This window comes from Gasterosteus aculeatus, chromosome 10 (genome assembly GCF_964276395.1).
Source record: "Gasterosteus aculeatus chromosome 10, fGasAcu3.hap1.1, whole genome shotgun sequence".
Lineage (NCBI taxonomy): Eukaryota > Metazoa > Chordata > Actinopteri > Perciformes > Gasterosteidae > Gasterosteus > Gasterosteus aculeatus.
The window spans coordinates 6,966,301-6,991,455 of NC_135697.1; the positions used below are offsets into that span (position 1 = coordinate 6,966,301).

General features: G+C 45.8%; 3 protein-coding genes across 4 annotated transcripts; 1 reads left to right on the forward strand and 2 right to left on the reverse strand.

Moving 5' to 3' along the window:
* Positions 1–2,134: 2,134 nt before the first annotated feature.
* LOC120826669 (protein S100-A1) lies at positions 2,135–4,052 on the reverse strand. The gene is made up of 3 exons (XM_040189138.2): positions 3,723–4,052; positions 2,488–2,649; positions 2,135–2,377 (listed from the first exon to the last, which is right to left on the reverse strand). Exons 2-3 carry the CDS (start codon positions 2,626–2,628, stop codon positions 2,219–2,221), a joined length of 300 nt encoding a protein of 99 aa, XP_040045072.1. The 5' UTR covers positions 2,629–2,649; positions 3,723–4,052; the 3' UTR covers positions 2,135–2,218.
* A 6,879-nt stretch (positions 4,053–10,931) lies between these two features.
* stmn2b (stathmin 2b) lies at positions 10,932–19,614 on the forward strand. The gene is made up of 5 exons (XM_040188898.2): positions 10,932–11,117; positions 16,635–16,730; positions 16,851–17,023; positions 17,598–17,789; positions 17,867–19,614. Exons 1-5 carry the CDS (start codon positions 11,099–11,101, stop codon positions 17,924–17,926), a joined length of 540 nt encoding a protein of 179 aa, XP_040044832.1. The 5' UTR covers positions 10,932–11,098; the 3' UTR covers positions 17,927–19,614.
* Positions 19,615–22,026: 2,412 nt separating this feature from the next.
* Positions 22,027–24,729, reverse strand: hey1 (hes-related family bHLH transcription factor with YRPW motif 1). Of its 2 annotated transcripts, none has more exons than XM_078081391.1 (5): positions 24,517–24,729; positions 24,346–24,421; positions 24,121–24,204; positions 23,930–24,011; positions 22,027–23,671 (listed from the first exon to the last, which is right to left on the reverse strand). In XM_078081391.1, the coding sequence occupies exons 1-5, from the start codon at positions 24,600–24,602 to the stop codon at positions 23,013–23,015; spliced, it is 987 nt and encodes a 328-aa protein (XP_077937517.1). In that variant the 5' UTR covers positions 24,603–24,729; the 3' UTR covers positions 22,027–23,012. The 2 variants fall into 2 exon arrangements, with proteins under 2 accessions (XP_077937517.1, XP_040045328.2); XM_040189394.2 differs by having other exon boundaries at positions 24,346–24,424.
* Positions 24,730–25,155: the final 426 nt, after the last annotated feature.

Here is a 25,155-nt window from a genome sequence, read left to right on the forward strand (position 1 = left end):
CCTCTCTTCCTTGCAATTTTGTGGTGGAGGCAGTGACTCAGAGGCCTCGTCCCTGCCCATGAGTCATGCTGCAGAGACCACGAATCAGAGACGTGAGACTGATCACTGTGGCAACTCGCGATGTGTGTGTGGCCCGTTGCATGACTTAAAGTTTGAGATATAAAAGGTCTTTTCCTGTCTCTCCTCTTTGGTCTGGGTGCAACTGTTTTGGTCTCTAATTAACAACTTCAATGAAAGTACAGTAGTACTGATCATAGGTTGGAACTCCAGGCAGCGACATTCATGACTTCTGCAACTGGATTTAAGATTTCTGCATTGGACTGTGCTTATTCACCGAGTGGAAAAAGTTGGTCAACATTCCTCCCTGCCCTTCTTACTCAATCAGATTGACCGGGGAGGGAGGGCGTATCCTTGGAAACCACATTTTGTAAAGTATCCAGCTCTGACTAACATGAAACTATTTGCAGCTATCGAACGTTAACAGCCAACATTATGGATGCGGTTCCTCTTACGCCATCTGGTGGTCACGCGGAAGCACTCTGAGGAGTAAGCACAGAGTCACAGGGTCTCTCCTCGCCTCGTGCTACCACCCACAGCCCTTCCCAACTTAACATCCACACAGCAATGAGAAATACTGGAGTCATAATGAGTCTCCACAACACATCCTCCAGCACCTTCAGAGGACTTCAACCAGTCGTTTTACTTCAATAGGCAGCATTTTAAAGACACAATGGGGAAAAGTTAGGGCATGACAAGGAGCAAAGCTCACGTCTAAGCGATTGCAAAGAGTTAACAGAAAATAAGCACTTTTCACATTGTCATATTACCCGCTGCCACACGATCACAATAGTTTGTAATTTTCCATGCCAGCATTCACAAACCGGATGTTGGAAAGGTGTGTTCAGAACATTGCTGTTATTGCTTAACAAATGGAATCGTCCGCAGAGAGAGGTTGTTCTTCCTGTGTGTGTGTGTGTGTGTGTGTGTGTGTGTGTGTGTGTGTGTGTGTCTGTGAGTGTGTCCAAAGAAGGTGCGGCAGGCTTTGGCAAATGTCTGCTTATCTCTGAAGGCCAATCATTGCACATTGTTCAATGTGTGTCGGTCGATCCCCACAGGTCATGCGTCTCTCACTTCATGCCTGGAGAGAGCTATTCATCCTCACATGATGATCGTATGAAGGCCACATGATGAACAAACAGCATGTGCAATTTGTCGATGAATTCAGCGCACCTTAACCCTTAAAGAGAAAACCGTCAGCAGAGTGGGAAATCCTCTCTGCAAACTCAGCTGCGAGTCACATGGGTGTGGTGCTTGTGTAAACACAGGGGGGGGGGCAGACAGACACACACCCTCGCAACTTTGTAACCCAGCAACTTGAATGTTACTCCTGTAACTATGCACAGTACAGGGCTGTGCCTGAGGAGGGTGTGTGCAGAGGTTCAGGAGCACACATATCGCCCTGAGTTTTGTCTCCCAGGCAGGCCTGTTCTCTGGCAGTAATGGTTCTGGTGACATCACTGAGATGGGCAGAGCCTGACCTCAATGGTTGCTCCCTGTATTACAGGATACATATTGCTATCATGTATGACTAAAACATGTGATTGGAGGAGATGGTCAGAAAAGAGCCGGAGGAGAAGCCAATCTCAGGGTCAGAGGGGAGGGTGGAAACATTGGTGTACTGACGCGCCGTGTGACACGTGACTCAACAACAACGTGCCCAGGAATGTCCTGTTCAAGACAATCAATCGACAAGAATGCCACAATCTTTATTCGTTTACAAAGCAGCCGACCACCTTGTATTCATCGTGAAGCGTGACTCAGAAAGGTGCATCCCCGACCAGAACATTCTGCACATTCCTCACAGCGGCGATAAGCAGAACATTATGGAGCTGGGAGGGAGGGGCTCGTCTGCACTTTTACACACAGGAAAACAGAAATTGCAGGTGGTGGTTAAAGCATCGCGTCTTAGTGTTGATGGCATATTGATCGCAGGAATGAGCTTCTCCAGGGTGTGTGTTTTGGACAATGGAACACATGGGGAGGAGCCATTTTCTATTCATTGTAGGAAAAAAACAAAAGAAAGTAAAACAGGCAGAGGTGCTCTAATGTTTAAATAACCACCGGACACAACAGGTTTGAAATTCTTCATTGTATTTAATGAACAAAATTATCTTTATACAAATCTAAATGCCTTTTTATAATCTGCAGATGTTACAATTTACTTCCTGGCCATTTTCATTTCCCTCTGATAGCACTGCTCACAGGCGATAGAAAGTCCGACAACCAGGGAAACAAACTCCTCGAAGTCAACCTTGCCATCACCGTTGCTGTCCAGGTCCTTCATGATTTTGTCCACTGCAGCAGGGTCCTTCTGAGACTGGGTGGAAAAAAGGGTTGTGGCGTGAGCTTCATCGAGAACACTTTGTGCCGCGTTTAACAAATCAGCACGTCCAAGCCCTGGACTTAACAGGTTTGGTCCCTTCTCACCTTGAGGAAGGTAGACAGCTCGTTCTCCATCAACTCCCTGAGATCTCTTCGGCTCAGTGTGACGCTCTTGCCGTCCTTATTGGCGTAGCGGTGGAACACCTTGATGAGTGACTCCATGGCCGTTTCCAGTTCTGAAGGCATGGCTGCTGAGATGGGTTCGGACTGGGGGGGAAGGAGCAGGCATTTGTTTATTATGAGAAATGATGCCATAGAGTTCAGCCGGACAATTTCAGGTTTAACTTGAGAAGAATGGAAAAGAGGTTATTTGTTTTATGGTATGAAGATGCTGATGAGTTAATCTACGGGCATGAAAGCGCACGGCGGAGTTCACAGGCCGGCTGATCCCTTCTGTGTAAACAGTCTCCTTCTTTTGCAAGACACAACAGCTGGATGGACACATCTACCATCTGCCACCTCACCTTTAGTGAGACAGCTTCTTCCGAGGATCTCATAGAGAAAATATTCTATGTCTAGGAGGATATTATTGTAAATCCCCAGTAAAATACTGGCCGCTGCATGCATCACCCATGGGTGAGCTGAGGGCCAAACTCAGTTTTGGAGAAGAGGACAGTTCCAAGACATTTTAGGAGGACGTTGATTGGGCAGGCACACCTTTCTCTCCACCTCATCGCCCTTCCACGCGACGTGTAACACTCATGAGTGTGAGGTCTGTCGTCATGGGCTGTTACGAATGTTATACAAAAGAAGAAACCACAAAACCCAAAAGGGTCCGCTCCGTCTCCGACTGTTGCTGCACGAGTGCAACAGTACAAAAGGAGAAGTGGGAGGGAAAACAGGGGCTGTGTGTTATTAGAGTTGGAGCGAATGGAAAAGTTCAGCTGAATGAGGGACAAATGTGCAGACACACAAAATGGTGGTGGTATTTCCACAGAGTCCAACCACACCCTTCTGTGGAGCATATAGGCTGTATGGACCCGACAGGGTTGACATTAAAAACAAATAGCAATAGGAATTCTTTTACAAGAATTTATAATAAACAAACGAGAACTCAAAACTTATGAAAAGTGAAAAGGACCATCACATGACTACATTGCGTAATCATTCAATACATAGAAATAAAGAACACCAGCGTGCAGTGAAATAATAATATAATTATGATGTAACAGAAACCATATTCAGAATACACAGACACTTTGATTGGCAGATTAAAGAAACGAATGTGACACTCCTCATTGATGTTCCGGACGGGACCGGCGCATACCGACAGTTCTTACCGTGCAGGGCGGGACGTGGTCGGCAGAGGAGAGGTGGGAATGTTCAGAGGTCGGGAATAAAGGCAGCTTTTATAGTCCGACACCGCCCTGCGGAGCAGCGAGTCAAACGGCGGCGTGTCGGTGGGCGTGGACGCCGTAGAGGAGCGAACTTCAGATTATAAGGTCGGGAGATGTTGGACTCATTTAGAGTTCTTCTTCAACAACACGATCATGGCGATAATCCACAGGTACGATAGGATATAGGGACAACCACAGGAACTCGTGGAAGCCCGATGGATTCATGCAGCGTGATTACTGATCGACTAATCGATCAGACGGCTGTTCACTAATGTTGAATGGCAGATAGAGGGAGAGAGAGGGGGAGAGAGAGAGAGGGAGAGGGAGAGATCTGCAGCTTTGTTTCAGACACACAAAGTCTCTCAGTAGATGAAACGAGGTGCAGAACGTGCAGGAGGCCTTTTTGCTTGTTTTGTTTCGGTTCACTTTTCTTTCTTCTCATCGTTGCTCCTCTTTATTTGCTCCTTGAACCCAGCTGTTCATTTACTTGTACATTTTGTATAGTTTACCGTTTGTTTTTTCACCTGTCCCACAGGCAAGGACTGCTGACTTAAAAATCAGCTTACGTTCTGCACTATTAATGTGATATTATTACAAAGCATTGTTTTTGTAAATACACTTAACCATCTTCAGAGGGATCGCTATTATTTTCGTATTACATGCAGCTCGGAGAGAACCCCGCCGACCCCCCCACACACGGAAGCGCTCGATCAGTCAACAACAAATGGGTTTATTTATTTTGCCAGGAGATTCACATATTAAAGACATGCACGAGGAGGCCCCCAATACGCAATTCAATTAGAGACTGTTTTGCAATACATCACTTGCAGTAGTATTTTTGTTTTTTTTAATAAAAGCTTGTACTTTATTGGACTGATTTAGCGAGTGTCTTCTATATGTTAAGCGTCAATGTCTGTATTACCAAGCATTGCACGTTTATTGGGGTACGACATGATAATATCAGCGGGGATCCGAGCTGCGCGTCACTGAGCGCCTGACCTCCAAAATGAAACCAGCATTTCTGAGACTCTTGCGCCGCTCTGTGTCCAGCTAAAGGCATCGCCCCTGCTTTCCATCCCTGTGCAGTATATCAGATTGTCTATTATTGTGTCTACGTGGAGACGGCGAGGCGAATCACTGAGAAGCAATGAGGACAATTTGAGAACAGCTGTGAAGGCTAGCATGCACTGTACAAAAAACCCTGTAAAAAGGTCAAATGAATGCGAAAACCATAAATTTACCTTAATTTTCATTTACGGTTATATAGATAAATACTGTTATTTTACAGATGATTCCTGTAAAATTATGATCAGACACCTTCAATTAAGGTATATTGCTAAAAATTCTGCAGCTAATTTTTTTAATTTTACCGATTTTTCCTGTTTTATTATGATGAAACCCCATCAATAAAGTGATATCGCAAAAAGTTCTGCAGTGAAACACTGTTCTTTAACAGACTTTCCCAGTATTATTATGTTCAAACACCGTCAATAATGTAATTTCTCTAAAGGTTCTGCAGTAAAACACTGTTATTTTACAGATTCTTCCTGTTTTTTTTTATGATGAAACTGTCACGGTTAGGTTAATGTCTGGTTTTATTTTGTAGTTTCTTGCCTCTGTTCTCCCTGGGTCATGTCACTTCCTTCCTTGTCCTGTCCTCCTTTGTGATTGTCTGTCATGTCATGATTGTTTCCACCTGTGTCCAATCACCTCCCTAGTGTATTTAAGCTATGTGTGTCTGTTGTCACTTGTCGCGTCATTGTCTTTGGTCACGGATGTACCTGTCTATCGTCCTGGATGGTCCTCGGTCCTGCCTGCCTTTTTGGCCCAAGGTCCTGTGTGTGTTTTTGCCCGTTGGCCTTTTGCGTTTTTGCATTTTGACTATTAAAGCCCTTTTTGTTTCCCGCAATCTCTGTGTTTGAGTCCTGCCTTTTTCCCCACGCAACATCCCTGGCAGAAACACCTTCAAAAAAGTGATATTACCAAAAGTTTTGCAGTAAAACACTGTTATTTGACAGATTTTTCCTGAATTATTACAATCAAAACCTTCAATAAAGGGATACCACTAAAGGATCTGCGGGCAAAAACTGCACAGGTTTCCCATCTAAATACAATCAAAATCAAACACCTTTAGCGATATGACTAAAGGTTCTGGACTAAAACACTGTTATTTTACATTCTTCCTGTAACAGGCATTCTCATAAAATATAAGCTTTTCATTTTACTGTGAAAAATACAAAATAAAGTGATATATCTAGAAGATTTTCAATGGTTCAATTGAACTAGGAGTTGGACACTGAATTACAAATACAGTACATGCCATTATTCATTTTAAAACATTTTTTTTCAACCGATTATTTATAAACTAATATAATCCGGGAAGAATTAAAAAACTTTAAAATGGCATTTCTCCATCTTGACTGTTATTTACTATCATGATGAGGTGTTGACTTCACCATTGAAACAGGTGGAGAAAGCAACACATGCTGATGGGGTGGTGTTTTTTTTTTTTCTTGCTTGTGTTTTCCAATTCAGTATTATATGGTTTTCCTTAATATTCTCCAGATCCCAGGTTCCTCCATTTAATTCTGATAATATATGAGGACAAACATTACACTTTTAATCCCGAATCCCAACTAGGCAGTGTATTAATGAGTCAAATCAAAACATACCGCAAAAGGTCAATGAATCTTTACCAAGTGACAGTGCAGATAAAGAACAATATTCCAAATTTCCAGTCATAAGCCCAATCCTTGGTGCATCTGGGGAAACAAATGAGAAAAAGGACAAAGATTCATTGAAAAAAGGCTTTTATTTTTTACCTTTCCTTTAAACACTTTTATCAGATGTATCATAGCAAGGTTAACACACTTGGAGCTAAAAAAACCCAAACAAGCAAATTGACACATCAAAATCAATCCAGCCACCTATAATTGTATTATCTATAGCTATGTTTACCATGTATCTTGTGTGCAAAAAAAAAAAAAGATTGATCATGATGAAATGTCTTTGAAAAGTATGCCAGCTCTATGGTGGCCCTGAGAGCTCAACACTCTTACCATTATATCCGCCAATCCGTCTGTCCCCCCCCCCCCCCCCCCCCCCCCAAGCTGTAACGTAAGGGAACCATATAAGCATTACCTTATATGGTTGTCAGTGGTGGTGAAGGTAGGGGGGGGGTGTACATTTCACAAGGTAGTAGTTGTCTGTATGGGGATTATTTAAGGAAGAAAGTCTCCTGGGTATATTGGCCTACTGTAACCTATACCATGGTATATTATTTTATTTAATAATACCTATATGATTATTATGCACTGTGCTGAACAGCTGTCTCCGGTGTTCACTGACATCTTCAACACCTCCCTGGAGACATGCCACGTACCAGCCTGCTTCAAGGCCTCCACCATCATCCCTGTCCCCAAGAAGCCCAGGATCACAAGACTCAATGACTACAGGCCTGTCGCCCTGACCTCTGTAGTCATGAAGTCTTTTGAACGGCTAGTCCTGACCCACCTGAAGTCCCTCACCGCCCCCCTCACCGCCCCCCTGCAGTTCGCCTACAGAGCCAACAGGTCTGTGGACGATGCTGTCAACATGGCCCTCCACTACATCCTCCAGCATCTGGACTCCCCAGGAACCTACGCCAGGATTGTGGACTTCAGCTCTGCCTTCAACACCATCATCCCGTCTCTGCTGCAGGACAAACTCTCCCAGCTGCACGTGCCCGACTCCACCTGCAAGTGGATCACAGACTTCCTGTCTGACAGGAAGCAGCACGTGAAGCTGGGGAAACATGTCTCAGCCTCTCGGACCATCAGCACCGGTTCCCCTGAACATCAGCTCCATCACCAAGAAGGCTCAGCAGAGGTTGTTCTTCCTGAGGCAGCTGAAGAAATTCAACCTGCCAAAGACGATCATGGAGTCCATCCTCTGCTCCTCCATCACCGTCTGGTACGCTGCAGCCACAGCCAAGGACAAGGGCAGGCTGCAGCGTGTCATCTGCTCTGCAGAGAGGGTGACCGGCTGCAATCTGCCGTCCCTGCAGGACTTGTTCGCTTCCAGGTCCAGCGAGCTAAAAAGATCGTGGCCGACCCCTCCCACCCCGGACAAAACCTGTTTGTGCCCCTTCCATCTGGCAGGAGGCTGAGGTCCATCAGGACTAAGACCTCCCGCCACACGAACAGTTTCTTCCCGTCGGCAGTCGGGCTCATCAACAGAGCCCGGTCCCCCACTGACTGACTATAACATTCCACCGGTCACTCCCCTTCATACTGCACATGCCACTTTAACTGTAATTTTTCACTTTGTCGTCACTCGTCACTTTGTTACTTGTTCGCTAGTGCACTTTATGCTAATATTTTAAATTTTTAACTCTAACTTTATTCTCTTGTTTTATACTAACCCATAGCCTTATTCTACTAACCCATTGCATTAGCATTTCATTTTACTTTATTTTATTACTTGTGCACTGCTGTCTTGTTGTCTATTGTTTCACTGTCTACTGTCACGCACCAACCGCCAAGACAAATTCCTTGTATGTTTGACATATTTTGGCAATAAATTGATTCCTGATTACAGGCCGTCATTAGTCACTGTGGAACCGTATAGCAAAGTTTCAAATCTCCTCAAATATAATTAGAATGATTGATAAAATTCTGCTTTTCCACTCTGCATGGTCCTGCGAGGTGCATGCAGTAGCATCAGTAGCATGATGTAAGTCCACAAACGAACACGGACCTAACTTCATGAGTCACAAAAAGTAGCACCAACAAGCTTGTCCAAGCCGTGTTCATCACCTTTTAATGTCCCCTGGAAACACTTTTGTCTTTTTCTGTATTTACTGTGTTGCCGGAATTTGCAGTGTGATTTCTAAATGAGCAACATGTATTGTCAATTGGGTGAAGTTGTTTTCTTAATTTGCTTGTTTTGTCTATTAGCATGCTTTTTTTTGGTTGCAGTGCACTGAGCTCTCAGGGCCACCGTACAACTCAGATGAAGGGAGGAAAAAGGAAAAATTCCTACGGCCAGTGGGGGAAATTACATACAGATGTACTTTGCTGAGATCATTAATAGTACTTAAGAAATCATACTTAATACTACATATAGTAATCACAATGCAAGGATCAGAACAAGTGGTTCATATTGACTAATATTGTGTCTTATATTGTGCAGTTGATACTTACTAGTGATGGACTTTTGGTGTTGTTGAGTGCCTGTTCTCCCCTGTAAACGTTGTTCCAATGCTTGATCTGAAAAATGTAAGCAAGTTTCGTATCATTAGCATTTATCAGTGTTAGAAAGGAAAATATATGACCCAGAAATAATTTGCCACTACACACATATTTCATCCATAAAGTATTCAGACCCTCAACAATCTACACTCAATACCACATAATAAAAAAGAGAAAACATAATTTTAGAAAGAGAAGACATACGTATTGAGACCCTTTACTTAATGCACCTTTGGCACGGTTACAACCGCAAGTCTCTCGCAACAAGCCTTACACACCTGGATTTGGGGATTTTCCGCCATTCTTCTCTGCAGATACGCTCAAGCTTTGTCAGGTTGGATGGGGAACCTGGATGGTAGAACAGCTATTTTGAGATCACTGAAAATAGATTAAAAACCTATTAGTAACCATGGATGGTGAACAGTTTTTTAAGGATCATATAACCAGTTTTGTATGCATGGCTCTTTCTATTTTATAAGAAGCACATTTTTGCTGTTTTATATTGCTGTTATGTTAGAACAACTCCTATCTGTGTATGTCGCCTCTTTTTGTCCTGTCCCTGGGTTTAATTCTGTACGCCACAATCCGATGGTATCTAGTCATTCCTGGCTCTTCAGCATTGTCATCATCTCACAGGCGGTGCACTGCTTAGCGTCCTTTGCTGTGTGGAGTACAGTTTGAAACAGTGAAGAATACCGTCAATTATACCTCAAAACTGTTACTGTGGAATTTATTTATTTTAGCTTGGTGGCGATCGTCAAAAACGAACCCGGAAACACCACAAATGATCGGTTTAGAGCAGGGCTATTCAACTTCAATATCAAGTGGGCCAAATATGAACATCACTGGATGTTCGTGGGCCACACCAATTATTTTGGTGAATAATTGCTATAAATAACTTAGTATAATGTTAATGGATATGCTTTTGACCTTTTGACTGTAGGCATTCATCATCAGAGGATGCATTATGCTGTATGTATTATTTAATGTGAAATATGAAAACTGCAACTCTCCTTCGCCCGGACCCTCCTAGTAATAACATGCATGTTTAGGCTAATAAAGCTTCCAATCCAAATTGTGTAACATTTTATCTAAAAAAAATGTATGAAAACCGTTGTCTTGTGAGGAGTCATTGTTCCTGCCACCGAGACTTTGACTATCATCTGCTCTTCAACCCTGAAACAAAGAGGGAAACACCCAGCCTGCAGAGGACCTGAGCGCTCCATAAAGGGGACTTGGGGCTTGTCAGGCCTGTAAGATGAGGCTCGTCAATGATCGCTCGAGCAAGCACATGAACGCTCATTAGGGACCCGGTGAAAAGCCGTTAGATTGTGACATGTTCGGGTTTCCTGTTACACATTTCACAATAAAGCATTTTCAAATCTGGATATAAAATGTAAATATGTGTAAAGGTTTCATGCCGATGAAGATATGATTTATAGAGCATTGACAGTTTACCAAAACGAAATCTTTCTCAGTACGAGACATTTTTTTTATATGCATGCATATTGTGTATGCTGTGTATGCAACCAGCCAAACAATCCCTTACTCTATCAATTCATCTGTCAATTATTTTTTTGAATAAGCGATCGATCTATACTTGACAATGCCAGATAATAGTTAACAATTTAGCCTGCCATATTTCTTCACAGCACGAGATGAGGTAGGTTATTAAAGAGATTTGGTTCACGAGCTCTGGCATAATCAACATAAAATCCTCATAATAGAAAAGCAACATGCAGGGAATTGTTTACTTTTCTAGTTTATAGACTAATCCAAACATCACATCGCTGTACTCGCTGATGGCATCGATAACATTCCATCAATGCTCGTAATTCCACATCGCCATATAGCGTTTATTCCGAAGGCGCGTTCGCCTGCACTTCCGGTTTGGTCCTAGTTATTTCCCGCTGACCTGACGCAGCTCACAACAGACCAGCAGGCGCACCGGCAGTCCCGTCTCTGCTGACTCAGTGCCTTACCAGCAGTCACTTCGCCCCGCGATACCGCATCCAGCAGCCGACGCAGCCTCCTCCGCCCAACCGACCCCGGCACCACCACCAACCACCACCCACCACCACCGAAGAAATGGCTAAGACCGCAATTGGTGAGTTTTGCACCATGATATTTTTGTTATTTTTTCTCTCCCAGAGATTGCAGAGGCTTTGCGGATTCGATGATGCTTTTTTTTTAGATACTGTGGCGACACCCATGGCACAAAAGGATGCTGAGGGTTTGGCTGCTTACAGGGAGCGGCCAAACTCCACTGCGAGTCACTGCTTCAACATGAAGTTGCAAAATTGAAGCAGGATTATTCTTTTATTCAATCTTTGTTTTTACAAGATTTCTTTTTTTTTTGTTGCGTGTGTCTTGATCCGAAATCCACGCGAGCGGCGATCAATATGTGATCCACTTCGCCAAATCAGTGACGCATATATATATATTTTAAGTTCACTTTTAATGCGAACGAATGTATGAAATATAATGAATCCACGGCATCGCGGTGGGGAGGAAGGGAGGGGTGGGGGGGGAGATAAAGGGCGACGTTATTTTCTCCCACAGCAGAATGGTGTCGACGCGCGGAGCCGCGCAGCATAATGCAGCGACCCCACCCAACATCCCCGGTCCCTCCGAAGCCGCCGGCCGCCCTGCGCAGGGTGTGACATTATCTCACCGTGACAAACCGCCTTTACCAAAACTGGGACAATCTCACTGCACGAAGCTTCGCTGAAAAAAAAGCCCCGCTCATCCAATTTTGTGGGTGACCGCTAAAGGCGTGAATAAGAGAGAGAGAGAGAGAGAGAGAGAGAGGGAGATAAGAAAAGAGCATCCTTTGGCAGAATTGCGTTGCAGTCGAGGGAAGAATTTACGACTCAAGATGAAAATGAATGTCGTCTCTGGAATAATACGAGGCAATCCTATTAGGTGGGTTATAGACATGCATGTACTATAATATAAGCTTTATGGGACAGTATTTGGTAGAAATAAAAATCATTTTGCATGTCATTGCAGGTGGTAGGCCTCATGTGTGTGTCATTTCCACATTAGCCTATATATATAATTTATATTCATGCGTTAATTCAAATATTTTAACATATCACGTTGGGAGGCCTACACACACACACACACACACACTGGATGTGACCTGCGGGCTCGACGGAATAAGACGTCTTTAATCTTATCTGCCACTAAAGATAAGTGTGCTCGCTTTAAGGGAGCGTGTGGCCTGTCTAGCGGCTAGCCTGTTTGTCTTATGCTTGATTTAGCACTTGATGGATGGAGGGGCATGCAGACAGACAGCGGTGAGGGGTCCTGCATGGCGTCTGCACCGAGGGACACCGGCATTCAAGCCTCCACTGTTAGATGTGTTCCCCTCTCCTCCTCCTCCTCCTGCTTTTCTTTGCTCTGAGCCGTGCACCAGCTTCAGGGGATGGGCAGCGAGCCGACACTGAGGGGCGAAGGCCGTCATCATGCCACTCAGCATCTTGCAGGTCATTGAGTTTGCGTCGGCTACAGAAACGCAGTAGAGTCGCATGTGGAATTTAATTCTACTTTCGGAGATTTCACATCCAGAGTCAGACTATTGAGGGCAGCGTAAATACACATTTATATATTTTAATGTGTGTTTTGTTCTTCCTCTGAGCTGAGAAGTGAGCATATCTAAGGCCTCTACATAACAAGCTGTATCAACTATCCTTCAAAAGACCCGTTATAAGAACACTTGTGTTTGCTTTAAGGCTTCTTCAGCCCTTTTCCTGATCCTTATCACGCACCCGTGTCATGTCCTGTAAGGTGTGGTCATTGAGCCTCCCCTATAAATCAATTCCTTTGTGTGCAGGAAACAGAGGATTCTCAGGCGTCATCAATTTTAAGCCCCGAGTCCCCATTAAATCCAGCGACATCTAATCTGCATCACTATTGTCTTAATGTGTACGAAGGTCTAAAGACTCGCAAACGCGAGCTAATTTATCACAGAGTCTCATCGACTCAACTCGGCACACTCACGTGTTCTGGTTCGGAGGACTGCTTTGAAACGAAGCTGGGAGGAAGAGGTGGCATCCATCCAGCGGTGACGCCACGCACTCGTGATTTGGAAGAGACAGTTTAGAGATTTTAGCGTCCTAGTTTTGATGTTATCCTCCGGGGTTTTAGACATTTGTACACACAGCTACCTCTTTGATCTGCACTTTTACTGTTCTGATCCAGAGCTGTAACCACTGGCAGATACACCAATTAGTCAATTGAGGGAAATGATTAAATGCAACTAGCATGATAATCATTTAAGTCATTTTTGAAACAAAAATTCCCAAACAGATTGAGTTGTTATAGCTCTTTAATTTTGTGGTTTTGTGTGATAATGAACTGAATACCTTAGGGTCTTTTGCCAGGATTTAAAGTCCTCCCCCTGTGCGTTAGTAAACTAAGAGGGGTATTTCCTTGATTATTGGATAGTATATAAACCAAAATGTTTCCAATCCATTGAAAAATATCCTTATTTGCTGCCTTGTGCACTGATCTGGGGGACAAAGGGTGCGGCCCATCCCTCCATAAAAGACTAATTCATCTGGGTGCTGTATCGTTTTATTTAACAACCAATTTTGCAGTGGTAATATCTTCATAATTTTGAGATTATATTGTTGTAAAGGGCTTTTATATGCCAAGCGCAGATGCCAAGCCCATATTGCTGCGAGGTTAAAGGACCCAAGGCAGTAAACATTGTACAATACACACGGTCATGGTTTGTGTCACTTAATGTTTCTCAATTTGGGCCGTTTTGCTCAAAGTAACTCTACTGCTTGTTCTTTTTTTGAATTGGGGGCTGGGTAATTAGAAGAGGAAGAGGGCAGAGAAGCAGAGTGTGGTCGAGAGAAACGGAGAAACCAAGCAGAGGTGTGGTGGTTTTTGCCAAGCCAGAATGAAAGCTCCCGGGAGAGGATGAAGGGATGGATGGACTATGAAAGAGAAAAGTGGGACTGAGAACACATCAGCAACAGATGGAAGTGAGTCTCGGGGATGCAGGAGGTGCTGGAGGAGGGGGATGCTCGCGGGGGAGGAGGCACACTAGATATCGACGGCTGACGGATTGGAAGGCGCGGCGCAGTTTGCGGGCCCGGTGCCTGTGGACGGGGGGGCAGGAAGAGCAGCTCTCAGAGCTGAAAGCGGCCTGGAGGAGTGCCGGCATCCGCGCGCTATCATGTGTGTCTGAAATGGTTTTGCCTGACCAGACGTGTCTGAAACCCAGCCGATGTCTTCGAAGAGATCCTGGTGGTTGGACACGTCCCGCTGTGGAACTTCCCTCTTGATCATTTACCAATTTCCGTGTGCTGCATGGGGAGGGAGCTTATTAGCTTATCCAGCGGTTCACCGAAGGAGAATATCTTTTCTCTCAGGAGAAATACAAAGGCAATTTCACATTTTAGCACAATGGAGAATCTCATATATTTTTGATTAGGAATATGAAAAAAATGTGCTGGAGAATGAAGACCTGTTTCAATTCACAGTGAGTGCTTATCTTCCAAGACACTGGTCGTTATGGTGAAAAAAACTGAAATAAAACTCAACAAACCAGTATTGAGCTGCAACAATTTAACAAAAAATCAATCTACAGAAAATTGATCTGCACCATTTTTAAAATGATCAATCCGTAGTATTGTTTAACTGCTCTATTTGACATAATTGTAAATGTAATAGTTGTGTAATAGGGGTTTGGGATTGTTAGTCGGACAAAACAAGACATTTAATGACATGAATGTGATCAAGATTGTTAACAATTACCTAAATATTTTGTTGACCCAACCAGACTGAGAAAATAATGATTAATGAAAACAAATAGTCCAAAATCTGGATCTAAATGTAAACAATATTGAACAGAAAAGGCATCTTCCTGAGGGTGGCGACCGCTGAACTAAAGCCCTAATGATCTGCTGCATATGCACTTAACTGAAATTACCTGCTCCGCTGAATCATTAGCGCTTCATTCCTCAGCAGTCAACTGGGATTGTGTGTTGGAGCAAATGGCTACTGTGGTCTTGACACACACTCTGCCCTTAATGGGCCGGTGACAACCCACCGGACGCCCCTTTCCACCCCTATCGTCAGCAGAAATGGTTCGGCCCGCTAATTACAAATTAAAGCAATACATCCACCTGCAGTGGCTGCTTCTATTAGGCTGTCCTCGGGGCGGTGGGTGGTGGCGGGTGGAGTCCCACTGGGAGCTGCCCCTTTTACTGGTTTAATCCTCCTGTCTGTGATTTCTGTTTATATCAGAAAGGAGTTATCGAGACAGTGAAGCAGCCAAACATTTTATCCATCTTCCTTCACCCTCTCTTTCCCCTCATCTGCCAGAAATGTTTCTCTACCAAACTCCCCCTTTGTCTCCATTCCTACTCCACCCCTCTCCTTCTTTTCAACGCCATCCATGCTCCCACCCTATCTCACTCGCTCCTCCGGGGAGGGCTTAACAAGGCCACGAGAGAGTAGTGAGAGCTACATCTGAGGGTTGATCACATTACCGTGGCGTCTGCCGGTCTGCAGGGCACAAAGTGAGAGACAGGGAGAAGAGGAGGATGGAGTGAGCAGGGAATATGAGTGAGGAAGAGGATTTGCATCAATCACGCTGCACACCGCACCCCACCACAGTGAAGCTCTTTCACAGCAGATCTAATTTTGGGGGTTCGCTACTGTAGCTCTCTGCAGATCACGAATCAACGTGGCACCCCGCAGGCCCTGTAACTCCCCGCTAAAATAAACCCCGCAGGCCCTGTAACTTCGGGTGATGGATTATTGTTCTATATTATGGCATTCTGCGTGCAAATCTCCTCCATGGGGCGGTGTACCTTGACAGAACGCTGCAGCCGTGGGTGAAAGCGGAATAGGTCGCAAGCTGCTGTGCATTGCAGATATTATTTGCTGTTCTCCCTGCGGGGAATTCTGCTGCACTCCGGTGCTCACATTACAAAGTAGTAGATGCCAAAATAAAAGAAAATCAAGGTGTGGCCCGATCACAGTGTGTGTGAGTGTTTCTGTTTTCTTTTTGTTGGATCACTTTCTCCCTTCATTCACATTCACATTGCTGCTAAACGCTCAGCTATTAGCCTACATCCACAAGCCAATAAGATAAAAAAAAACAACCCAAACCACACATCCATCTCAATATCCACTGTAAACAAAAGAAACGCATGGTCTTTTTAGGTGTCAGCCGAAGAACGGGTGAGAGGCAATAGGGCGTTGGTGTGACTTTGTTAATAAATAATATGCGCAGCTAATGATGTGTGGGGAATCCTGCGGGAGCGGCAGCTTCTTGGCTGTTTGGGGAATGAGGCCAAGTAAGGACACGTCCATCCCACTTCCCTCGCAGCGCTGAGAAGAGAAAGGACGCAAAATGCCTCCAAAACCCAGGGCAGCTCCAAGAGGGATCCTTTGATGAGGTTTTCTTTTTGGGGGGGGGTGGGGGGGACATGATGAATAATAATTTACATCAAGGACCTCCTGTGGCGGAGGAAGAGGGTTTCATCTTTTTGTATGTTAGTAGGCTAATGATATTTTGTGTACGTGCACTCACTTTACACACACACGGTGAGTTAACACACAGTCCTGTTTCATCTTTTGTTTTTCCCCTCCACAGCATACAAAGAAAAGATGAAGGAGATCTCCGTTCTCTCATTCATCTGCTCTTGTCTGTATCCGGAGACCCACAAAAACATCATGGGCGACTTCGAAGGTACGCGGCGATCCGATTTCTATCAAATCTTCTAAATAAAACGTGTTTGAATTAAAAGCCAACGGAGACTTGTTTGTCCGCCCGTCTGTCTCTCTAACACATTAATGCGCACGCATGCAGACATGGACATCAAGCCGATTAACAAGCGAGCCTCAGGCCAGGCCTTCGAGGTCATCCTGAAGCCGACCTCCCCCGTGTCTGATGCTGCGCACTGCGTCACCACCCCCCCAAAGAGGGACGTTTCCCTGGAGGACATCCAGAAGAAACTGGAGGCAGCTGAGGAACGGAGGAGAGTAAGGATGCTTCCAATCATCTTCATGGCACCCGGCTGCCACGCATGACTTTGGTTCAGTAAGAGCCACAAAAAGCGCTTTGCAGCACCCAAACCAAACATCTTCCCAAAGCAGGAGACCTTCTACCAGAATGTTGCTGGTATGCAGGTGCTGCATAATAACTATTAGACTTCACTTTGACGGCTGGTTGTTTGGTTTATCATGAGTCACCTTAACCCAACATCTGTCTAGTTCTAATGCATCTTATTGATTCGAATGTCCTTTCAGTCAATAGAAGCAGCTGGCACATCCTGCAGACCACCAACAAATCAATCATTCAAATCAATAGCACAGCTTCACATTGTTTTAACACCAGATGTCCAATACTATGGGTGAAACGGCAAAATGTTCTTTAAATCATTTAAATCAAATGTCCAGAGAGGATGAAGGTGTCAAGTAGTGAATTCTTTGTGTTTAGCATTAATAAGTTACAGCAGTGCTTACTCGTGCTTACATTGCAAGAAAAATCAATGAGTGTTTTTCAGCAAATCTCCGTCTCTCCATCGACCCATTGCTCTCGTACTCTCGCCTCCAGTCCCAGGAGGCACAGGTACTCCGGGCCCTGGCCGAGAAGCGCGACCACGAGCGTGACGTGCTGCTGAAGGCCATGGAGGAGAACAGCGCCTTCAGCCGCATGGCCGAGGAGAAGCTCCAGGTGAAGATGGAGCACATCGAGGAGAACCGGCAGGCTTACCTGGCGGCCATAATGGAGCGCCTGCAGGAGAGGGTAAGGACCAGAGGTGTAGACGTGCTCGGGTCATAAATCCAGAAAAAACCCGATCTCAATCTGTGTCTTTTCTCCAGGAGAGGCACGCTCAGGAGGTGCGCCGGAACAAGGAGTTGAGAGAAGAAGTGACAGCGTGAGAAGCCCCAACAGGATCTACATCCCACCTCCAACCCTCCCCCCCCCCCCCCTCCCCCCGACCCTAACCCTAACCCCAACCCCAACCACCACCCCCCGACCCTGAGGAACAACCCCGTCCCCACCTTATCCCACATGTCCCCACCTTCTCCGCCATACTCCCCCCATACTACTATGAAACTACCACAGCCCGAGACGCCACCCCGAGACAGTGGGAGGATCAAATGGGGGTGGGGGAGGGAAAAAAAACAGCAAACACCATTTAGGCTAAAAAAGGAAAATTAATGTCTCCCACCCACACTTCCCAAAAAAAAAGAATATTTTAGCCCCGTTTCAATTGAGATGAAAAAAATCAAATTGAGAAGTGACAGTGGGTATTGGTTTTTGTAAATACTTCTTTTTTTGTTATATACAGTACGATACAAGCAGCAAGTATTGCAGTGTGCCATTTTTTTCTATATAGGTTTCCTCTCTCCTGCTTGAATATGGATGTAATTATTTGTTCATTGTAGGCTTTTGTTTGGTTCATTTCAGCCCGAGAATCGCCTCGGGCGTAGGTGTTTGTCGTGAGTTTGCCAGCTAGCCGATGTTTGCCGCGACCCGCTTTGCGTCCTTGCGAGGCCCCGACCCCCCCACACACCCACACCACCCCCCATCCGGCTGTTATCCCTCGTCCCATTGAATGGGCCCTGGCTCGTTCGACCCGTCAGATCTGGAAAACAGAATTGGATCTGTGGTTGGTTGGAGTGATTTTCCAACCGGTTTCATGCCAATTAGCGAGGGACATGGGCGGGAGGGCCACCGGAAGGAACGCGGGGAGGGGGGGGGCGGTTTGCTTTGTCTGGGGACCGCAGGTAGTCGCTGCACATCTACTCCTGTGAGGTAGATGGTGATTGTACCACAGGAGAACACTATAGCATTTAATGAGCCCATCCTCTTCCCCCCTCCCCTCCGTCTGCAACCTCCTCATCTCTCCACATGAGTTCATACTGTAGAAGCACTCACTAACACGCTCTCCACATGGGCGGGCCTTTAGCCAATCACAGCACGGAGCTCAAGAGGAGCTCGCTCGATTGTCCATCAACCCGCGGGCCTCTTATATTCTTCAGAAACAAGCATACAATCACAAGTTACTGTATTTACTATACAACACTACTGAGGTTAGACGCGTTACCGCGAACCGGAGAAATTACAAATTTATTGCCGCTTTCTCCATTTCATAGAGGCTAGAATAGAGTAGTGGCCGAAACGCCATCAGCTCCTGCTGTAATCATCGCACTTCACTCCAAGACACTGTCAACGCCACCGAAAGGTCGGCACAAGAAAGATACTTAAGCCATAACAGGTGTAGCTGCAACCATGATGGAAAACAAAGTATTGCCGTCTGTAAAGGTGTTCAGGAGTGTATTAAAGGAATGTCGGTCACACTCGCACGGCGGGCCAACAGATGTGTGTGAGTGTGGGTGTGTTTTGCGGAAATGGCAGGTAGATAACAGAGTGTTTGTGCCATGTGATATTGACCCGGTGATGTAAAATCGATGCCATTGCAGTGTGAAACAACATCACAGACGGACGATCCTACCTGCCTCTCTCTTTCTCTCCTCTGTCCATTTGTGTGTATCCCTCCTCTCCACGTATATCTTTGTGAGCAAGCAGTGGTTAATAAAGATTTGGGGTTCAGTGAATGAAACTGGCTTTGAGAGTGAATCATTTATTTGGTCAGTGAATGTGTCACTGTGAAATTAGAAAACGATGTCTCTAACAATCCCCCTGGTGGGACCGATACCCTTGTTTGAATAAATGTTTTTTCTTGTTTGAATTTCTCATATCACAGCAGAAACATAATATAGGAAATAGTTTGTGCTGCAATCCACAAGACTCTAATACATGTCTAAAAATAAAACTACAAGCATTTTAAGTCAAATTAAATTGACTTGAACTTCATTTTTTATTTCCTCATATTTTGGCCAAGGCCGACCACACAGTTTATTTGAATATAAACCAAACCATGTGCTGTTTTTCTGGTAGAAATACTGTATATTTGTTTTTGAACACAGCACATACGCTTACCTTTGTAAATTTGACAGACAAAATGCTCACAGTGTTTGGAGAGACTTTTGTAGTTTCCAACTTCTTGCACGGAAAAGAACTGGGGTTAAATACCCAGCGCCATCAGGTGGATTGATTTAGTATTACACAACACAGAAGAAGATATGGCTCAATAAGGGTTTATTCCATTAATTGTGAAAACACCTGCAACCTGGCAAAAATGAGGAACAAAACATTTAATTGGGAGAAATAAAAGGTTTTATGTGCGTTTACGTCGGAATGGATGTTGCAGTTTTCCCACCGTCCTCCACTTCCATGGTCCCAGTTGATGTTCACCCTGTTCACCCACGACTGTGTCGCCTCCCACAAGGATAACATCGTCCTGAAGTTTGCTGATGACACCACAGTGATAGGACGCATCACTGGGGGGAACGAAGAGGCCTACAGGAGGGAGGTGGCCAGTTTGGTGTCATGGTGCGAGGATAACAACCTCACCCTCAACACTGACAAGACCAAGGAGCTGATAGTGGACATGAGGAAGGAGGGGAGACCTCATCAACCACTTTTCATCCAGGAGCTTGAAGTTAAGAGGGTGAGCAGCTTCAAATACCTCGGGGTCCACTTTAGCGACCCGGACACTCAACACAACGCAGCTGGTCAAGAAGGCTCAACAGCGGCTGTACTTCCTGAGGCGGCTGAGGAAGTTTGGGATGTCTCCCAAGATCCTCAGCAACTTCTACAGCTGCATCATCGAGAGCATATTGACCAGCTGCATCACCGTGTGGTACGGCAGCACATCCAACATGGACCGCAAACGCCTGCAGAGAGTGCTGAGGACAGCAGAAAAGATCACCAAGACCCCACTGCCCTCTCTGCAGAGCATCTACCACCGCAGGGTTCACAGGAGAGCTGCCTCCATTCTCAAAGACCCCACCCGCCCCCAACATGGTCTGTTCACGCTTCTACCCTCAGGCAGGAGGTAAAGAAGTGCCAAATGCAGGACCACCAGACTGAAAAACACTTTTCCCCCCACTACCATTAGAGCCATCAGCAGCTGAGAGGACTCTATAACCTAACTCACAACTGGTCTGCACTTTAGCTTGTTAGGATTCACTTACTGTACTGTACATTTATATTTCATTTCATTTAAGTTTTTTTCTTTTACAACCTGCTCAGTTTTGCACTTTTCCCCGTCACCTCATTTCTGCCTTATCCTTAGCTCATTTTTTATTTTTCATGTACATTTATGTAAATATTGTATACTTATTTTTTATTTTTTTATTTTAAAATTGGTCGGCTTTCCGGAAAGGCAAGCACAAGAATTTCAATACACAGGGTGTAAACAGTGTGTAAATGACAATAAAAAAATCTTTGATGAAGTACCGGCTATGACCAGCTGGGGGAGACAACAGACAAGTTGTCTCAACTAAACGTCTCGTTGACCTTGTGGTTTTGGCTGCAGTGGAGCTTACATCACCACCTGGCACCGCATCACCCTCGGCGATGGAAGGAAAAAGAAACAGAAAGGAGACTGACGGGAGAGATCAGAGAGGAACGACACGTTGTGTGCATTTTCGGGGACACGGAAGAAAGAACGAGTGGTATTTTGACAAGTGGTTAAACCGTTGGTGCCGCAGGAGGAGGTGATGGCACGCAGGAGCGAGGAACAGAAGGGGCAGCTGGCCGCCAGCTCAAACGATGGCAGAGGGACAAAAAACTGTGCACACTTCCTTTCTCGCAGCTTTTCACTCCCCCCTTCCCCCCTTCATTTCTTCCCCATCCATTCCTTTAGTTTCTCAATCTCTTCCAACCTTCCCTCCCTCCTTCATCCCTCCTCCTCCAGTTCCCACGCAGCACATGGGGCCAGCCGGGCTGCCATTGTCCAGGATATCCCCTCCTTGTTAATGGTTTCCTGTGCACACACAGAGGGCCGCTGAGAGAAACAAGCCGCCTCATCTGATAGCAGGCGTCGCCACGTACAGCACACAGACACACACACACACACACACACCGATAAACAAACACGTATAACATGACACTGATGAAGCCTCAGGTGATTTAACAGAACTCTTTTATTACAAGGAAGTTGGCATGAACGCCAGTGATAACTCTGAAAAGCGGAGAAATCTGATTGGTCAGTGCTTGCTTGTTTCTTTGTACAACCATAAAATATACAAACTCAAACAGTGAGAATTACCACGAGACACAAGATTATCATCAGGCGGACAGCAGGAAACGGGAGTGTGGTGCCTTGTTCTACGGTGGCACATACAATAGAGCTCTCCTCTTGATGGTTACAGATCAATAATGCTGCTGCTTTGACGAGAAAATAATATAGCAGTTACACGAGAAATCCAAAAGAAACGTGGAACAGCTGCTAAAACACGTGTGAAGTCTGCGCTGTTAACTGTACTGTGGACAGGAAACATAAATTAAAGAAGCGAGCCTAAACAACGGAGCGTCACGCGAACCTCAGAGGCTGTACGTGTAAATCACGTTTATTTCAACCAAGCTGGTAGCGAAATTACGTCCCAGTATTTTGTCAAACTAACACCTGGTTTGGGTTATTGCACCCCATGAAATGCTGTAGAAAAGGGGGTGACACTTCACCACTTCAGGCCCCCCCCCTCCTCGCTGTAACCAGGGCACCAACAGTGGGTCCTTCAGCGCATAGCGAAAACAAAAGGGGGGACAGTTTCAGCAAGGAACTTAACGGGCAACCAGCCGGGAAAAACCATCCCTGCTCTGCTGACAGCATTGGGTGACACTCTTGAATAGGGGGCGGGGGGGGCAGAGAACAGTAGCATTAAATCACTCTTGTTGCTTTTTAGACATTGTCCCCCTTCCTCGCTGTTTTTACTCTTCTGTAAAAATAAAAATATGACAATACATTAGCAATAAAAGGTAAAAATCTCTGTGCGATGTCAACGCCATGGAAGAAAATAGAACTTTCTAAGCTGGGAATATAAAAAGTTTCGTCCTTGAAAGTCCAGCTCAGCTCGAGTCTTTGAGTAGATCGACATGAGTTTTTCATCTCAGTCAGAAAGCGCCGATCTCCATCCCCCAGGGTCTGTAGGGTTTACCCACACTGGATGTGGGGGCCGGGGCGCCGATGGCGGGGGAGATGATGGGGAAGGCGCTGAAGGGGAAGGGGAACGCAGAGAGGGAGGACAGGAGAGGAGGGGACAGCTTGGACACCGACGAGGACACCAGGGCCGGGTGTGGCACGCTGACGGGAGCCGCGGTGGTGGCGGGCACCCGGATCGGGCCTTGATCCGGGTGGGGGGTGGCGCTGCCGCTGCGCCGGCCCGGCGCGTGAGTCTCTGCAACCGACGAGGAAGAGGAGGAGGATGATGAGGGGGACGAGGTGGACGTAGATGATAGAGGGGTCTGGGGGCTGCTGGTGGTGCTGCGGGTTAGAGCCGCCAACGGGGCCCCCTGCTGGTGCTGCAGGAGGAGGGGGTGCGTCAGGTGGGCAGGGGGGGATCCGAAGGCGGAGCCCCAGGCCAGGTGACTGAGGCCGGAGTGAGCCTCTCTTTGACTGGCATAGTTGTTGAGGTGGGAGACCAGGCGGATCCGCAGGGGGTCCGCACTGTCCAAGCCTTCGATTATGCTCAGGTAACGGGCCGTCTCGGCCAGGCACTCCCTGAAACCCAAACCACGATAGTCCATAGCCAGGGCATGGGCGTCGAAGTAACCTGAGGGCAGAAGGGAGGGACCAGGGTAAGTTCTAAAACATAGTACCCCGACCTGCTGCAAAACCAGTTTGTCAAGAGCTGAACTATGTTTATCTGATATCGATAATTAGGTTTCTCACTTAGTGAGAGCAGAAATGACACAATCAGTCAAAACTAGACAGACGAGAGAAGTTTCTCTGTATTTGTCCTTTATTCTTAATTTCACGAGTGACTCGCGAAAGGTGTTTTCCCGCAACAGTGAACCCATTTCAGACATACCTTTGCCTCCAGCAGCGTGAAGCATCTTCAGATGGTCCACAGTCATCTGCAGAATCTCCGCTTTCTCCAGTTTGGCAGAGCCCTTCAATGCAAAAAAAAATAAAAATAATAAATAAAAAATCCAACTGAGCACAAATGCAACACAGCGGTTTCGTGGCACAGCGCGTGGTGGAGATGTGGGAGGCGCTGACCTGCTTCTCGAAGGCGCTGGGGACCAGCCTGCGCAGCTCGCTCAGGCTGTTGTTGATCCGGTCACGGCGCCGTTTCTCAATTATCTGAGGAAATGACAAAGTACAAAAATCATTGGTTAGTTTTCAGAATATGACAACGAACAAAAATAAATAAATAACTTGGTGCACAAGGTTCCCAACTGCACACAATTGATTTTCTACTAAAGAATATTAAAGTGTACTTACTCCTCGACGCCTTTTCCTCGCCTGCACTTGGGTTGTTGTCGTTGTCGGAGACATGGACCCGAGAGGAGAGCTCATGCTGCTTAAACCAGATCATACACGATCAGTCCCGTGGATTTTTTTTGGTTGCAATTCCTAAATATTTAAGTGTCAGGTCTTTGGAGCCAAACTCACCCATTCTCATCCGCGCTCTCCTTCTCCACCTCGATAGTCTCGTCCAGCTCGCTGTCCGAGGAACTGAAATCGTGATTCCTCTTCATTTTGATTTGTCCACAATAGTCCTTCGGCGCTTCTGTCGTGTCTTCCAGACGTGCGTCTGCCCAGGTTTTGCCCCGTTTGAAGCCCTCAGCTTTCCCACGGTGTCATTTCAACGCTGCTGCCGGCCGGCGGGGCGGGGCCTCGGGAGAAACCGGCCAATCACACAACGGCCGGGGGTTTGAGTGACGGCGCGGTTGGCGCAAGCACGTCGCGATGGGCTTTGCTACATCAGAGAGAATTAAATAAAAGGTAAAGACGTCTCACTCTGTGGACATTACTGAAGGCTGTGGAAGTTAAAAGTTCTGGCGTCAAGTCTTGCGATGGAAACACACAAACTATTAAGTTCCAAGGTTATGAATACATCTTAAAACCACCCATTTGGAACAGAAATCATGGTCTTAAAAAGTCTAGTCCTGAGCACCCCTTTGTGGTTTCGATTTTCAGATTAAGTTTATTTTTCTCCTTGAAAGCTGCAGAAATGTCTGCGTGACTATCGTTTTGCAAAGAATGAACTTCGCTATCTTGACTCTTTAGCAGCTCAATGTCTGAACAAAG

Coding starts and splice junctions, on each gene's coding strand:
- hey1 (XM_040189394.2), bottom strand. CDS start 24,602: ATGAAGAGGAATCACGATTTCAGTTCCTCGGACAGCGAGCTGGACGAG. Junction 24,425..24,516: donor GAGAGCGCGGATGAGAATGG/GTGAGTTTGGCT, acceptor ATCTGGTTTAAG/CAGCATGAGCTCTCCTCTCG. Junction 24,012..24,120: donor CCAGCGCCTTCGAGAAGCAG/GTCAGCGCCTCC, acceptor TTTGCATTGAAG/GGCTCTGCCAAACTGGAGAA.
- LOC120826669 (XM_040189138.2), bottom strand. CDS start 2,628: ATGCCTTCAGAACTGGAAACGGCCATGGAGTCACTCATCAAGGTGTTC. Junction 2,378..2,487: donor AGCTGTCTACCTTCCTCAAG/GTGAGAAGGGAC, acceptor TTTTCCACCCAG/TCTCAGAAGGACCCTGCTGC.
- stmn2b (XM_040188898.2), top strand. Junction 17,024..17,597: donor CAGCTGAGGAACGGAGGAGA/GTAAGGATGCTT, acceptor TCTCGCCTCCAG/TCCCAGGAGGCACAGGTACT. Junction 17,790..17,866: donor TGGAGCGCCTGCAGGAGAGG/GTAAGGACCAGA, acceptor TCTTTTCTCCAG/GAGAGGCACGCTCAGGAGGT.